The sequence below is a fragment of the Toxoplasma gondii genome, chromosome Ia, assembly GCF_000006565.2.
Source record: "Toxoplasma gondii ME49 chromosome Ia, whole genome shotgun sequence".
NCBI classification, from domain to species: domain Eukaryota; phylum Apicomplexa; class Conoidasida; order Eucoccidiorida; family Sarcocystidae; genus Toxoplasma; species Toxoplasma gondii.
The window spans coordinates 316,584-333,076 of record NC_031467.1 but is presented as its reverse complement, the minus strand read 5'-3'; the positions used below and the strand labels follow the sequence as shown (position 1 = coordinate 333,076).

Here is a 16,493-nt window from a genome sequence, read left to right as displayed (position 1 = left end):
GAAGGCGGTCCTCGGCGTCCGTACACCCCGCGGCATGCACTATGTCCGTTCTGGAGAGTTGCAACGCCAGAGCTGAAGCAGAACCTGATTTCTGATTAACAGAAACCTGACAGTGGATCCGGAAAAAAGCGTTTGTTCGACGACGACCCCTCCAACGCGTCTGACCCCTTTTCCGTTGTGTGGCTCACAGTGTCACCACAGACATTCGAAAGGACCTGCGGCGGCACAGAGAGTTCCACGTCCATCGCGAGACACATGATCATACACATTTATGAATGCACGCATCTGCAAAAATATATACAACATCTATATTCATACACGTCTGTCGATATACATCCGATTTCTTTGTAAAATACATGTATATATATATATATATATGGACACGGAGGGTTTCAGACATGAACGAATGTATGTATATCCCTGGTCAAGTTTCAAGGGTGTTGTTTTTCACTCGAGACACACCATGGATACACCGACTTGGCCGAGTTTCTGTGTGGAGGGAAGACTGTTCTGTGCCGAGCCCTCTGCCGGCGGTGAGACACGGCAGCGAGGAGGGACCGGACCTGCGTGTTATGATGAGCATTCGCCGGTATAAAAATCTTGTGAATTTTACAGCATGTCCGGAACTTGGAAACGCTAACGGGAATTCTCTTTTTGGGAGAGAAACTGGAGACACGCGATACTGTGAGTCGGCGGCACGCGAGACGAGACTGCGGACTCCCGTTGCATCTACGCAGAGCATCTCCGTCTGTGTCGTTTCAGAGTGGCTGTCGGGGTTTAGGGATCTCTTGTTGAAAAGAAAGAATAGAAATGTCGTCAGATGAAAAACCGGGAAGGCTTTTTGTCTCAGATCCCACTTGCAATTGTTTTAAAAAACGAAACGGAAACACCTACACTGGTAGGAACCAACGATGGCCCATGAGCAGGTCGAAGGTGTCGACAGCGCAACGACAGAAAGCGTTGCGGGGACGTGAGTCTCATCGGCGCTTTCTTGAGGCAGAAACGAAGACAGAGCCATGCAAATTCACAGAGAGAAGGCTCGCAAACGTTTGGTTTATTGACAAAAAGAGCGATTTCGTGTGTCGTGTCATGGCTTGCTGGTCGCCGAATCGAGATGTGGTGCAGCTGCGTGCGCGAACAACGGCCTCGGCAAAACTTCGATCAGACAAGAGGACGCGGTTCTTAGCTTCTGTCGCAGGCTCCGCTTTGCCCCAGTTCTGTGAGAGTTCCTTTTTCGATTAGAAGCAGCTTCCACCACTCGACACGCGAGCTACTGTCGTGTTCGCAGGCCTCACATCGAGCACGCGGCGACAAATCTACGGGAGGAGAATGTAGAGCAAGCGACAGACGAGGCGGCATGCTTTGCAGTGTAAAACGCACCGCTTTCTAAACCCTCACCGCTTTTGTTTCCAAGACACTAAAGTTCTTAGAGAAAACCAGAAGGTCAAGGCTCTTACTCTGGTGCAGGGCAGAAAATAGATATCAGTTTCCGAACCCTCAACTAAAGATTGGCACGAAAAAGTTACCATATTCTGCATACACAGCCGCCCAGCCGTGGAAATGGAGATGGCCGTGCTCCTACTCAAGCACGGAACTACTGAATACAACTCTGTTCGGACAGACATTCGAGCATGGTCGACATTTCTTGTTGGAATCAATCAAGAAAGATGACCTTAACTGCGAAGTCGCTGCCTGGCGGGCAAGGCAATCTCCACAGGTTTTCTACCTCTCACTAAGAGGGTTTGCAAAAGAAGCAGTGTTGGATTCTGCCGTGGATTTTCTGCCCGCTCATTTGGCGATCCTAATGGATTTGGAATTCAATTTTATAACAGAGAACGAGTGAAGGAATTTCCGACAACAGAATTTGCTTATTTTCCTTCCGCACTCACGGTCTCCGACGACGTGCGATGCGGCTGTCGGGCAATTGCTTGCGAGACTGCCGGCTGTGTGCGGCTTTTTCATGCAAAAATGGGTTGGGTGCTCATGTTCAAATTCTTTAACTTCAGGTACTATCGACGTCCCAAGTGGTCGTGTTCCTCCAATAAAGAACTGCTGTTCAGGCTCTCTTTTACCTCGCAGTGGGAGGAACGCCTCAAAAGCACGAGATATGTGAACAGTATCGGAAAAAAAACAATACAGGGCCAGGAGAATGGACAACAATTTGCCTATATCAGAGTCGGTCAAAAAGGAAAAGAGCCTATCACGTAGTGAGCGGAGCCTCACGCCAGAGGGAAACTGAAAAAATCACTTCAGCACTTCACCCCAAATAGTTGGAAAGGAGAAACGGCACTACCAAGTGTGAGCGCCGCTTGTCGTGTCTATACACACGACGGTCGTTTTCCGTCGTAGTCGAAGACTGCTGTCTTGTTGTACGGTAGGTGTTTCTAAGAATGGATGGCTGCTGCTAGGTATGAAGACATATCTTGGGAAGCATGTACAGCTCAAATGCTTATGCACCGTCCACCGCTAATACCTATTCCTTCATGCACTTATTTCTGCATGTTCTGGAGTCGACTGAAGACGTTTTCATCTGTGTTTTTCACCCCCGTCCTTTCGGCCAACGTCAAGAAAGATGACAACGACAGTTGTATCATCTATAACGTCGTCCTCAAGCCTCCACCGCCGATTGGCTTCTTCGATGAGGCCATCGCAGGCACCGAGAGGGTCTCTGGAATCGAGGAAGCGAGAGACAATCTGAGTCACTTCTTCGTTGGTCATGAACTCCCAAAGGCCATCAGAGGCAATGACGATGAAATCGTCTTGAGGCGTAAGAGAAACCACTGAAATTTCTGGCTCACCAATGACTCCAACGGAGGCTGCTAAGGAATCGCCTAGGGATCGCGACATCGCGAGGCCTGGCGCATCGCAGTCTTTTCTCCAGACCCTGAAAACGTAAAAGGTGGAACCGCGCAGACATGAACACTACTGTGTCACTGAAGATGCACGTCCGTGAGTCACCGTATCAATTGAGAGGAAAATCTTCGTCAATACGCTTTCTGGGAAGCTGTTGTCAGGAGTTTCGAAGAAACATTGAGCTTGTCCTCCTTCATCTTCTCGACAAAACAGTTTATCGTGTCCGCTCTACGCCTTATTCAGTGCGACGCCTAGATGCCAGGAATTAAACATCGCCTACGCGATGCGTGTCGTCCGCGGGCAATGCGGCGAGACAGAGTCGGTAGTGTGTGTTGTAAGGAGCCGCTTGCTGTTTCCGTGGAAGATGAACCTCCAAGTAACTGGTTCCTAATGGTTTCTGCTGTGTTTCTTTTGGGTAAAATGGCCAGACGTGGAAAAACTGTGACTCAAACGAATTGCTATTTTTGCCAACACCCGTCGTGCACCTCACAACTGAGGATCCTCGAACATCTGTCGTCAAAAGACAGCTGAAATGATGTTTTACAATCTAGAACCCCCACCGAGACGGCCGTAGTGAAAACAAGCTATATGATTCCCACAAATATCCACAGAAATCAAACTGGCAGCATTCGAGTGTGATGACTCTCCAGATATGTAAGGCTCGACTCCGCTTCAAGCAGGCAAAGTTCCTAGGGGTTCTAAATTATTTTAAACCGTGTGTATTCACATCGGAGTAAAGGATAGTCAAGCTTGATGCTATTCAAAATGTTTCCGTGGCAGTGGATGTTCAGTACCAAGTTATGCACATGAACGGGGTAGTAATTGTTCCCTTTTGCCTTTTTGTCCTCTTCTGGCCTTGTTCGTAAGGCCATACTAAACAACAGCGCAACAGACGATAATTTTGAGGAGGCTCTCTTTCAGAGATGCAGGGTTGCAGCGAATTTTGCTCACCTGGCTGGTCCTAGGGCTTCTCCGTTCGGTCCCTTCAGTGCGCCCACACGGCCATCCGCAGCCAGAATGCGCTTCTCCTCGTCAGGTCTGTCAGGCTTGTGATCGTGAGTAAGGGAGAGGGATGTCCAGCCACCTTTGCCATTTGACCGGCCCATGATAGCCCTACTGTCTCCGACGTTAGCAGAGTACAAGGTCGAACCGTGGAACACGCAAGCAACGCATGTGGTTCCGCTCATCGTGATGTCTATTCCTGGCTGGAAGAGCTCACAATTGGTCCTGAAGAACCCTTTCTGAAGAGCTTGCTTTATATCTCTGTTGAACTCTGGGCACTCCTGGACGTTCTTATGCAAGATTTGGCGAACTATGTCAGAGACCAGGTGGCCATTCAGCCCATGGCCATCCATGACTGAAAACCAGGAAAGATTCGGCGAGTCCCCATACTTTTCTACCAGGCAAAACGCATCCTGGTTGACCTTCTCGACGTCCGGGGCAGAACATCCCGCTTTTGATTTCGCTGCATACACGGCTACAACACTTCCTTCCCTGTCCACGAACTTGTTCTGACTCGGCCGCCCAGTGCCCCGTTCAAGTGCATCGTTCGATGGGAACGGGCCCCCTACCGTCAATCGCTGCTGTCTGCCGAGCTTCTGAGTGGCTCCTGCTTGCTGCGTTCCACCTGCAAGCCCAGCATACGTCCCAGGAGTTATTAACAACGACCTAAGCCTAAGCGAAAGGCGTCAAGTGTGATGTCATCTAATACATTGGAAAGTCAATTTCCTGAGTTTTACTTTCCAGTACGAGCGAGCAAAGCCGAATATAAGCCCGCGTGAAGCGATGACAATAATAATGAATGCGCGAGGCAATTTATGTCGGAATTTCCCGCTCATGTAGTTGTATAGAGAAGTGAGTGCCTTAGTCTCTCTGAACGCGTGCACGGGTACATCGACATGAGTTTGTGAAACTGACGTAGTTACAGACAGACTGACAAAGGCAGCAACATCTACACAGACCCATCGGCCATGGATGACCTCCGCTCTCAGTGGAAGGCAACCAACGTCCCCTTTAAAGGCTAAGTGCCTCGTATACCCAAGCCCTAAGGTGTCGTTCCATTATGAGGGCGCGGGTCGCGGGGTCCTCGAGTCAATGAGCCAACTGTCGCTATTATCTGTCCACGATGTTCACGTCGTGTCACACAAAGTGTTTTGCAGTTGTGACAGGCGGGCAACCATTGCCAATGCAGTGGAAGAACACATGGCGTATTTAGCTATATTATCAATATCCTCCACGCTGCAAAACAACGCACTTCATCCGGCCGAGGGCAGCATTAGCACTGGACACGACGGTTGGATCTTTGTCGTCAGTGAACACGTCAGAAGGCGAAATAGATGAAAGCATACCACTATTCGTCTGCATCATGGCATAGGATGTACCGGGTAACACTCCGTTCTTGGTCTTGTTTCTAAAACCGTTTGACGGCATTTTGGATCTCCTGTAAATCGGAGTATCGCCGACGTTCGTTGTCCAAGATGTGAAGAGTTCGCCTCTTCGCTGCGGCCGCCAACCGCAAACCAACGAGGACACCATTCCACAGTGAACCTTCACGCAGAAACAACAGCCGCTGTGCAGTTCGCAGTTCCTTTGGCAGATGCACTTTTCTGCGCAGAACGGTTACGTAGTCACCGAAAACGTTCCGTATTTAAAGCAAGATACCTACTGCAGTGGGATCCAAAACCCGCTCACTCTGTCACCGGATCTTCCCGCTCATGCCAGGCAGAAATTTCAGTGTGTTACATGGATTCTTTTGTTTCCGGCCGTCTGAAAGTGAGACTATTTGAACCACGCAAAGCACATTGCTGGATGGATTTGGTCATTGTTGTGCACAGGGGCGGCAGCAATAGCTTCTGACATAATTTCTCTTTACACGCTCGTAACGTGCGTCAGCATCGCTGGGCGCTTCCCTAGGACGTCAGTAGCTTTCATTGTGCGTATATGTCGAAGTTCATGACAGATGTTGCGAACGATTACCACACGCTTTCTCGAGACAGGAAATGTATGCTATTCCATACACTGTCATTGGCCTGGTTCAGGCAACTTTATCTCGCGAAGCTCCGCATCGCAATGCATCTGCAACCCATCTTCGACCGAGCGCGAAAACTGCAGAGATCTGTCTGTGGAACTAGTCAATAAATGGATGCTACCGCAGCAGCACATCATATCCTTGGGAGATAAAGTGATACGAATGGAGAAGAGGAATTTCATGCAGAACACCGGGAAACATGGACTGCTGCACAAGGGACGCACCACAGAGGTAGGAGATGCAGAGTCAAAGACTAAACCACGCCTTTAAACGCTGTCTGCGTTTCAAGTAACTGTCCGCTTCGTGTTTGGGGAGCTATTGGTTTTTTTAGACGTAAGCGATGAGGGTTCTGCAATGGAGAAAAACTTAAATGTGGTCGCGTTGCATCTCGATTTTGAAGAAACGTGGAGGACCGTACCTGGGAGCGAGAATTCCTTCGTCCTTGGTTGAGGCGAACTGCGTTTGTTGCCGTAATCGAAACCGTTTCTGCCTCGTCAACAACACGGCGAAGGCAGCTCTGCAAGTCGTATGCTCCAGTGAAAGTGTCAGCATGTCGGGCCTGGTCAGCTCTCATGCATTATAGTTGCACACGGACTCGATAGCTCGGATCGAGTTTCGAACTGCACTATCGACATCTGTGCTTCGATCACCTCGCCAGTGTCGCAATACGGCCAGAAGCGGACAAGGTCTGGTAAACTTGGGATAGATAGCCTTACGCACGCAGAAAAGCGGTTACATACTGAGTATATCATATGATCCCATATTCGTTCGGAAAGGGCTCTTCAATGTGCACCGTTTAGTGCGGATGCCAGGAACATTTATCCTCTGTGTGCAGTGTAGAGAAGCTCCGCAGCGGCCAAAGCCATTGCCGCAAGGAATTTTCGCGAAAGCGTCTGCCACAATCAGCAGCGGACAGTCTTGGCAGCCACATCGGCCAGCCGCAGCCCCGATCGTTTCACTTGAAGCTTCGATTTAAGCCTTCTGCGGGGCAATGACATTGGGTTACTGTGTGGGACGTTGTCGCTGTTCTCGCAATCCTGGGAGGAATGACAGGCTAGACAGTATCGTTATTTCTAATCATCGTCAGTTGAGGGTAAATGTCTCGACTTGTACTGCCCACTTTGTGTTCCCGAATGCAATATCCAGTCCGTATTCGCTTTCGTCGGTTTCGGGATAGACGTTGCAAGTGACGCAAGGTAGTGTTTCGGAACGTGAATCCCGACGCGAAACGTCGCAGCATTTCGAAATAGGTGGAAGGAAAAACATACTGGGCATACAAGTCGCATCCAATGGCCCTTTTTAAGGGTACAAGAACTCTATCGAAAGCTGTCAAGCGAATAAGTTGAAGAAACTGCAGGATTGCTGGATTAGTTGCATTCAGGAGCAGCAGCTCTCGGGGTGCCCTGCATTTTAAATGACAAGTAAACTCTCGTAAAAGTGACTTCTCGGACGGCCGCCCCACACCATCGTTGATTGTTTGACTTGGAAGGGGATCATTCAGCCTACCACGAAAGTGTTTGCTCCGCTTGAGTGTTTTTTCGTACGGCACGAAATTTCAATGTAATTCATTGCTGTCGTACACCAGCAAATCATGAGAGCTTCCACACTGACCCGGTGCTGAAGCTTAAAAATTCCTTAACTCTTACAGCATCATACTCGCGACTCTCACGCCTTGGTTACTGATGCACAACTTTACGACCACTTTCACCGTTTACATTCTTCGCACAACTACTCTGAGAGGTACTGTGTGACTTCGTGGTCGTGAAGTAGATGGTGGACTTTAGTCTCCTTGGGACGACTCCAAACGCATTGTCACACAACTTCGTGCGAGCCGGAAAGAATGCGCGTATGGGTGCATCAAGGCGCTTGTGTTCTCCTTTTGACCGGCTATCGCCAGTTTGTACGTGCGTGATTGCTTTGTCACCCAGCCATGCGGAAGAGTTCCTTAGCAACAACTCTCTGTGTCCATGGATCGACGTTTCCTACCCTAGCGACTTGTTTCTCAGTTTTGGATGCAACGAATAGAACGCATCTGATCCACATCACTTCCTCTAAGTCGTTCATCGTACCTGTCAAACTTGCTACCGTCGGCAGAAGAGACAGGCGACGCGAGAAACTTAACTCGGCCTACCCATAGACAACTCATTGGGTTGCTACATTTTTTTAAGTCTTCGAGAAGGATCATGAATAGCAAAAATGATTATCAGCGTGTTATGTGCAACATTTTAATCTTGGATGCGTCCTCTGATGTTTCCATGTCTGCGCGAACGGGACTTGAAGGTACAGAGGCGCTAGCCAAGCGAAACAGTTTTCAGCAGAAAATCCTACGAAGGGTAGGGCCAGCAATGCGGGGCTGCTGGGGAATGTGAGTAATTTCAAAAATAATGAGTTGAGCGAGCAAGGAATCGAGGACATGCAGGATTGAGGTCGTCCGAAATCTATCGGGACGGCAGTGTAGCACACGATGCCAGTCTCCCGGTGTGTACCCCGTTTTAGACCCTTCGTGGAACACATCAACGCTCCTGCATGCACTGTAGTGACCGTAGCATTTCACTGAAAATAGAAGTGCTGTGGGTACCATTCTCTTGTGATTCTGAAAATAGCCCTAATCAGTCGTCCTGCTGCTACCATGAAGGTCAACTTCAGACGCCGTCGGCAACGACACATTCAATGGAGCATACTTTTTTGTAGTGCATGTGATGTAAGTTCACTGATGTTGCCTGTGCGAGTGTCTATGGGCTTCATTTCTGCCGAAGGGAATTCCATTTTTTCGCCTCTGTAGCCAACCATCGGCAATATTTTTATTTATTGTGGCATCTCCCACTGACCTCGGTGATGGGGGGGGGGTTTTGGCGGCGCTGTGCTGATGCAGGTCGACCTTACTTTCACTCGTGCTAAAAGTTACGATGGGAAAATATTTTTCCGTTTCGATCAACCGTCTGATCGACTATCTATTCAGGCGGTGGTCGTCTTCCACAGATCTCGTCCACGTGAGAGTCAACTTTATGTCGGAGAGCGGGACTGTACGGGTGTTTGAATACACCCGCACAAGATTTTTCCGCAAAAAGAACTACGTCCTTGTTGCAGATGACACGTACCAACGACAGTTCACTCCGCTTCGTTGACCGGTGCATCTACTTTTTGGTTCGGTTGAAAATGGATGACACGGAGACCCGGGAAAACTACTGGCAGGGTGCCACTGGCGCGCAATGGACACTGCACATGGCTTTTCTACTGATATTGAACTTTCACGGACCGTTTCTTTGTAAAAATCTCGACGGAATACCCCCCAGGGTGGGACTCTTCGGCGTCTTGCGGTATCAACGCGTTCTACACTGCGCGCGCCGTCGGCTAACTTGTGCATCGTGTGCACACTACATCGGGCAAATAGCCGTCCGCACAAAATCCTAACGATGGCACACAACGGCACACAAATTGTGCTGGTGTGTGTACACTCTAGCATAGGACGATGGCTGACACGTCTTCCGTTTGCCAGACAGACATGGCCACTCATTTCTTGAGTGAAGCGTTAGGGTCGGGAGCTACACCGTTGCAGCGACTTTTCACTGCGCACAATTTACGTAAGACTCTCGTTTTGGCCGCGATAAGAGACCATGAGAAACACTTTCTGTTGCTGGTTGCAGTCGGCGTCTACAACGTCCTTGCATATACGAATGAATATTTTATGCCTGCAAAGCCATGTTCACCGTCACGCGTTGCGGCTCCCCGGCTGCTCAGGATGCAGCGTGCAACAGGCACGCAGGAAAACGGGAACTGGCTGGACTGCCCTAGCATGGCGGCCACATGGGACCGGGAGTCGCCTGGCACGGGGAGACGAATTCTCCACGCCGTGTTCGGGGGTTTGCTAGCGGTGTTAGCAGGTCGTTGGACCCGGTTTTGTGCCTAGTTTCCTTCAGTTCTTCTCTTTAAAAGGGCAGTCGCCGATTAGTTTATGATGCATGGCCGCAGGATTGTCGCTCCCTAGGGCTGCGCGATTGCAGTTTGCAACCTGTGAAACACCAGTTGACTAGGGCGAGTCTCCGGCGGGCCCCGTTTTTGTGGCTGAGGCCGACAGTGTGTCGATCGGTTTTGCGCTCTTCGTTGCACGCTTGTGCGGTGGTCCGGTGTGGAAAGTCGTGAGTATATGAGACTGGGCGTGTTTCAGGAAAACCTGTTTACCGTTTTTCTCCTACTTATCGATCGCTAACCTTTCACCATGGCAGCCAACCCCAGTACCGTTGAGGAGGCGGCAATAACGGATAAATCTCCGTTAGTTGCAAAGGAAGAAACTAAACAGAAACCTGAAAGCTCACCCGCGCATGAATCTGACCCTTTGATTAAGCAGAAAGAAGAAGTTGCACCTATGGTGAAGCAAAGTGAAGAATCTCAACCGATGGTGAAGCAAAACGAAGAATCTCAACCTATGGTGAAGCAAAGCGACGAATCTCAACCTATGGTGAAGCAAAGTGAGGAATCGGAACCTGCGGTAAGCCAGAATGGAGGACCTGAACCAATGACCCAGAAGAATGAAGAATCTGAACCTGTGGTCAAGCAGAACGAAGAACCTGAACCTGCGGTCGGCCAGAATGGAGAATCTGAACAACTGGGCAAGGATATTGAAAAAGCGGAATCTATGGTTAAGGAGAAAGAAGAATCGGAACCTATGGTCAAGGAAAATGAAGAACCGCAACCTACGGCCGCCGCCGACAAACCTGCTGTGAATGCTCAGCTGCTGGTGGACCGCGGGATCGCCGAAGAGAGGGCCCGACAAGCTATGAAAGACGCACGAAGCAGAATCAAGAAACTCTCACTCATGGTCAGCACTGTTATGATACAGTTTATTTTTCTGGGTGTTGTGGTGTTTTTCTGCTTTGCGCCGATGTTCAGCTGCCTGAGCATGACTTTTATCGGGCTGGGTTTAATCAGTGGCACATTCGGTCTGCTGTGTGTGTGCTGCAAAAGCCGAATCGGAACAATTTTTTACTTGCTCCTTGGCATTGTCTGCCTCCTCTTCCTCCTCGTTTGCTGGGCATTTTACGCGTATATGCTCTACAAAGCAACGCTGACGGCGATTGCAGCTGGACAGGACAAAGTCAATGCTTGGGTGGAGGACACGACTGGTGGTCTGATCCCCCAGGGAAATGGGGGTATATTTGACATTGGCAAGCATTTGGATAACTTGCCTCTTCCTGGTGACATAGAAAGCCTCAAGGACCAGTTGGGAAAGTTTACCAAAAGCGAAGAAAACAGTGGCTCGCTGATTGGCGCCAAAAGCAAAGAAAACGGTGGCTCGCTGATTGGCGGCATGGCAACTGCAGCTTTGCTGAAGGAATGCAAGAAGGGTATAGAGGAGGAGGGGTCGGATTACATGGATGACGTCCAGTCTGTTTTCTTCGCATTGGCATCCTACGGCCAAATGTGCAACTACTCACACCACAAAATGTTGAGTTTCAGAAAGTGGGAGTATAATTGCAAGGACGTCTGCGCCTTCAATTTGTTGGCTGTCGGGCATAAGCTGAAACCGAGTGATCCCGCAGATGTGCAGGTCATTACAGAATGGCGACAGAAGGTTTCTGGTTTACCTTCACATCAGCAGGTTGCATGTTACGCTGATTCTATCAGTACTGCATGTGCAGTAGAAAACACGTCCTACGTGTACGTTATTCTTGGATTGATACTTCTGTTCTTGTTATGTGGATGCTGCAGCTGTTTATGCTGCCTTCCTCGCACTCTGAAACATACGACAGGGTATGTGAGGGCTCTCAACAGGCACCATGCTGCTGTCAAGGACATCAAAGCAGCACAGGCGTGTGAAGAAGCTAATGGTCCGTAGTTGCCCTTTTTGCGAAGCGTTTTCGCTTGTTAGTGATCTCCCGTAATTTCGTCCGTCGCTCATCGACATTGCAGCCCCTTGCCACCTGGGGGGTCAAAGCCATCCACCGGCTCTTCGCGTTACGCTCTCAGAGCGGTTTCGCTGGTTCACATGGTGAAAAGGACAGTCTGTTGCCGTTCCCCTCTCTGTCGATCGTTTTTGCGTACCGACTTTTATTGAGATTGTCAAATCGGTGCGGTGCACTGGTGTCCTCAGATGAGCACCTGCACGACAGGAAGAAAAAACTACATGTTGTACTCTGCTGTTTGCTGAGTGACGCCCAGGACAACCATGATAGGCAGAAATTGGTATTCCTTAAGCGAACAAGAAGGCAAAGCAACGGCGTACACGGAACAGGTGGACTCTCTTTACTCCGTAGTCAAGGAAGCAGTTTCAGCAACAGCGACGGCGTCCAAAAAAGGCGACGTGTATGAGAAATGCAGGGTGCCAGAACTGTTTGCTCTGATGAGCTGTCAGCGTGTGCTGCCTCCATGTCCAGTGGTTGTTCCTGTACGTTCCTTGCTGGGAAAACACCGGCGGGTAATTTACCGCGGCAGAGACATAACTGTCACAGTTAACGAATCTAAATTGCTCCATGATTGATTCAGCTTTGCGACTGCATGCCGTAATAAACAGTCGGAACAGACTCGGTGCCACACTCGCTTTTAATATCTCCTATTCCTTAATCCCCTGTAGTAAAGAGGTGCATCCCACGACCGAATCCAACATCGACTTCGCGAGACTGAGAACGCTTGCGGATGAGTTAATCCAGAACACGGACACAGCCCTGCAAAAAAACGAGACTGGTTCCCTAAATGAAAGGCCTGCCGAGAATTCTGGCGCCGCCGAGGCATGTCCTCATGAACCGGCGCCGCCTTGTGAAACCTTGAAGACTATTGGCGTGCAGATCACTTCGGGTAGTACACGGGAACGGGCACTTTGTTTCGGATGGCCGGAGAAATGCAACAGTGACTAGAACCGGTGATTGGCATTTTCCGTGCTGATGTCGCCTATATTCCTACAGAAGCAACATGCGCTTAACGGTCCCGGACCACGCTGAAATTATTGCCTCCACTCAAACATTACAAACGTATAGATCATGACAATGAAGCAAGCCAAAGCAAACCAAACACGGTTCTTTCAGTGAAATAAAACAGTGCCCCCTACCGGACTTGATCGAACCAGATTACTATAACGTAGTCTTTGCGTATCGTGCGTCTGCTAATTAGCAGTACGAGAACAGCAGACCGTATTCTTTTGATAATGGTCTCCAGTGCAAATCGATTGCGTACGGGTAGCAAATCGCCGATTTCTGTTGATACCTTTTCGACAATCGACTTCGGCAATATACTAGAGGTCTACAATCGCGGGCTTTCATAGCTAGAAGCACTTCGTGTTAAAATCCTGGAAGGATATCCGCTGTATAGTTTTCTGAAACAATGATCATGTCATGTGTTCACTGCATAGACGGCGCGCACACTCCTACCCCGCTGAAGCCGGACTCTGAAATGCCAGTACTGCAGGGAACGTTTACGCCGTGCTCGAAGCGCAACCGAGGGCAGCGCAGCAACGGCAATCGAGGCTGCACGATAAACAAGAAGAACCACTTCAGTACGTGGTTCAGCTCCATCTCAGATCCTTAGTTTCCGCCATGCGTAACTATGGTGCAGTTTGCAACAAAGCCACCCTGGAAAACACGCAATTCAGATACATATGGAGCACTGTACATCGACATCTGAAAGAAGAGAAACAATCAGCATGTCATAAAGTGGTTCGTGGTACGTTCAGTGCGGTTGTTGTTGAGCGGAAGTAGAGGCGTGAACAGTTCTGCTGCGGCGCACGTGGGGTTGCGCAACAATCGGCTACTCATCGGCGTTTGATGTGCGTTACTACAGCGGCGACGAGCTGGAGCAAACCAGTCCAAAAAGAAGGTATTGCAACCAGATCCCGAAAAGACAGAACGCAATCCAAAGGATTCCGCTGCCACACTTTGCGAGCATTAGCAACGTCTTTTGTGCTGATCTACCTTGTAAAGCCAAAGGCCGCCCAATATGCAAAAAGCTCTTCCTCGTTTCCATTAAACTGCTATTCATCGAAAGCAGTATTGCGTGGCGCTGGCTGGTCAGGCAGTGTCTCGTTGAACGCCACCGCTGCCCGTCGTCGCATTTATTTCCTGCCAGGTAACAAGATCTGGTGCTTGGCTCAACATTTTGAATACCTGTTAGGTCTGGTAGAGATGATACTTCCGGTTGGTTTGGCCGCATATCTTATCGTGACAATAACGACGACGTGGGAATTATTGTTCATCGCGCTCTTCTTCCTTGTGTCTCGGTATTTGCTGGACGCCTTCAGTGCCCTTTATCTACCACACGTAGCTGTGTTTATTGGCCAGAAGCAGTTTTATCGGGGCACCAATGAAACGCCTATTCCATCATAACGCGGCCTGTTTGGTAACGCCCCAGTATAATGCCGGCGACTTTAGAGGAGCAGGCCGTAGTGGCTCCTCCAGGTGACCAGACGGCCATGTCGAGCTTGCCGTTTGAAGACACAGCAGCTGGTCGTCAAGGAGATAGCGTTGTAAAGGGTGCGAAAGACGACACCTCGAAACAACCAACCGCTGTGGCATACGCGACTGAAGATCCACCTTTGCCTTCCGAGGTGAAGATTCTCCGCCAACAGCCGGTTGAAGCGAACGAAACAACAGTCGAGCGAGGGTCCCAAGTCGCGCGCGAAAAGCTGGAAAAACGCGCAGCTGGTGCCAACTGCATGATTTTTCTTGTGGTTGTGTGGCTTGTGTGTACGGGGGTTCTTTTGATTTTTGCTTTCTCGCCCGTGAATGCTGACCTCGGTATCACCTCCATGTTGCTCGGCGTATTTATCGGAATCATCGGGATACTGTCAGTGTCAGCGAAGAGCAAGACAGGCGTGCAATTATATCTGGTTCTGGGCACTGTGCTTTTATTATTAACAGTTGCACTCTGGGGATATTACATTTACATTCTTTTTCGCGCAGCCCGAGCAGCAGCTGATATAGCAGCGGACCGTGCATCTCACTGGGTCTCGGATACACCGCCCGAATTACTCCCTGATCGATATGGATCAGGAGCAGCGGAACTCACCTCGATTGAGGCAGTTGCAAGGCAAGGAGGATTGCTACCCGATGTGCCTCTGGACGAAACAGTCGAACCGTGTCGGAAAGGATTTGAAGAGTACGGCGCCAATTATTTCAAAAGTGCGACATCTGTTTTCCTAGGCCTGTCTACCCGTGGACAGATGTGCAACTACTCTCACTACGATATCCTTGATTTCAAGAAATGGCCTGTCAGTTGCTGGCGGACTTGTGGCTTCGACCACTTGGCAGTCGATCGTGTACTCGACAACACTCGTCTGGATGATCAGAAGGTGATGGCAGACTTCTTGGCCCACTTAGAGTCCCTGTCACCCCAAGAAACATCTGCTTGTGTTCTGTATTCAGTTCGGACAGCCTGTGTGGCTGAGAACACGGCATACCATTATATTCTCCTTGCAGTCATTGCCTTCTTGATTTTCTGGACCTGCTGTGCCTGCATGTGTTGCATCCCTGCATCCTTATGTGTTGCTGGCAAGTATTTATCGGAGCTTAAAAGTTACCAGAAGGACAAGGAAGCGGTGGAGCGACACACACCGCCCGGGGCCGACCAGATCGAACTTGCCGGTGCTTGAGGCCTATGTAGGAACCAATTCACAAACTGTTCCCTGGAAGCAAAGCACTTTTGCAAAGTTTTGGGATGTGGGCTCAGCTACTACCTGGTGGGTGATTCTCGTGACTTGTTTTTTCATGGGGGGCGCAGAAACGTCCCTTCATGGTAGCAGTGATCGCATCCGAGAGAGCCTGCTTATATTTGCATGACTCTCGCCACAGCTTCACTGTAGGTGCTTCATTAGGTATTTACAACGCGTAGGACGAACAGTGTCGCTACTTGTTTGTACGTTTCCTCAGGCGGTCTTCCGATCGTGCATGGATGGAACGCATTGCGTTGTTGTCGCTCTCCTTGAGGAGGCGTGTGTATGTGACTGTCCAAATTTGCGACGTTTTTATTCTGCAAAGGAACGCGTCGAGAAGAAGGCACCATCTGCTTCGAACCCACATTCCTTGGTGAATTTAGATCTCTGCACGGCGCAACTCTTTCAGATGTGGATACATGCAAACAGACGATGAGGTGCAAGCTCAGTGCGGGACGATCGCTTGTCTCCAGGGGATGTGGCATCAGTCGGCAAGTTCTAACCCAAATGCATGGCATCTGGTTCCTGATGCCGCAATGCCGAAACTCCGCTTCCCCAGATGGCATTCTGACGACGATGGTGGAGGACGGATGCCCCAGCATGTCTTCTGTGGGTCATAACCATTTCCCTCCGGTGCATGCTGTCATCATTACGTTATTGCTGGAGCGTCTCTAGATGGATCGCACGACCTGGATTAGAGTAGCACACACATTCCAGCAAGGGAGTTTCAGACGGCAGCATCGTTGTTTTGCCATCGTCGCTTTTGAGGCACAGTAACAAAAGAATTCCGCTGTGCAGATAAAAAAAATTGAGGTTCGTTTGGCGGACTTTGCAGAGACAAGACAACTGAAAATTCAGCTCAGGGGGGAGACAGCAGTGTACGCAAAGAGTTTTTTACCCACAATTAGGCTTCCCCTGCGACTCAGGTCGGACCGGCACCGCTGGCCCGACAGATCCATGATACCCTTGCTTCAGCAA

The 16,493-nt window shown here is 49.7% G+C and overlaps 3 protein-coding genes across 3 annotated transcripts; 2 read left to right on the top strand and 1 right to left on the bottom strand.

Moving 5' to 3' along the window:
- Positions 1 to 1,947: 1,947 nt before the first annotated feature.
- On the bottom strand, positions 1,948 to 4,609 carry TGME49_293450 (protein phosphatase 2c containing protein). Its single transcript, XM_002370106.2, has 2 exons — positions 3,805 to 4,609; positions 1,948 to 2,884 (listed from the first exon to the last, which is right to left on the bottom strand). Exons 1-2 carry the CDS (start codon positions 4,206 to 4,208, stop codon positions 2,527 to 2,529), a joined length of 762 nt encoding a protein of 253 aa, XP_002370147.1. The 5' UTR covers positions 4,209 to 4,609; the 3' UTR covers positions 1,948 to 2,526.
- Positions 4,610 to 9,195: 4,586 nt separating this feature from the next.
- Positions 9,196 to 12,416, top strand: TGME49_293440 (hypothetical protein). Its single transcript, XM_002370105.2, has one exon. The coding sequence runs from the start codon at positions 10,098 to 10,100 to the stop codon at positions 11,712 to 11,714; it is 1,617 nt and encodes a 538-aa protein (XP_002370146.1). The 5' UTR covers positions 9,196 to 10,097; the 3' UTR covers positions 11,715 to 12,416.
- A 662-nt stretch (positions 12,417 to 13,078) lies between these two features.
- Positions 13,079 to 16,395, top strand: TGME49_293430 (hypothetical protein). The gene has a single exon (XM_002370104.2). The coding sequence runs from the start codon at positions 14,220 to 14,222 to the stop codon at positions 15,453 to 15,455; it is 1,236 nt and encodes a 411-aa protein (XP_002370145.1). The 5' UTR covers positions 13,079 to 14,219; the 3' UTR covers positions 15,456 to 16,395.
- The last annotated feature ends 98 nt before the right edge of the window (positions 16,396 to 16,493 follow it).

What these genes read in the sequence shown, in the direction of transcription:
- TGME49_293450 (XM_002370106.2), bottom strand. Translation starts at nt 4,208, where the DNA reads ATGGATGGCCATGGGCTGAATGGCCACCTGGTCTCTGACATAGTTCGC. An exon ending in GAAGCCCTAGGACCAGCCAG is followed by an intron (nt 2,885 to 3,804) that starts GTGAGCAAAATT and finishes TTACGTTTTCAG; the next exon opens with GGTCTGGAGAAAAGACTGCG.
- TGME49_293440 (XM_002370105.2), top strand. Translation starts at nt 10,098, where the DNA reads ATGGCAGCCAACCCCAGTACCGTTGAGGAGGCGGCAATAACGGATAAA.
- TGME49_293430 (XM_002370104.2), top strand. Translation starts at nt 14,220, where the DNA reads ATGCCGGCGACTTTAGAGGAGCAGGCCGTAGTGGCTCCTCCAGGTGAC.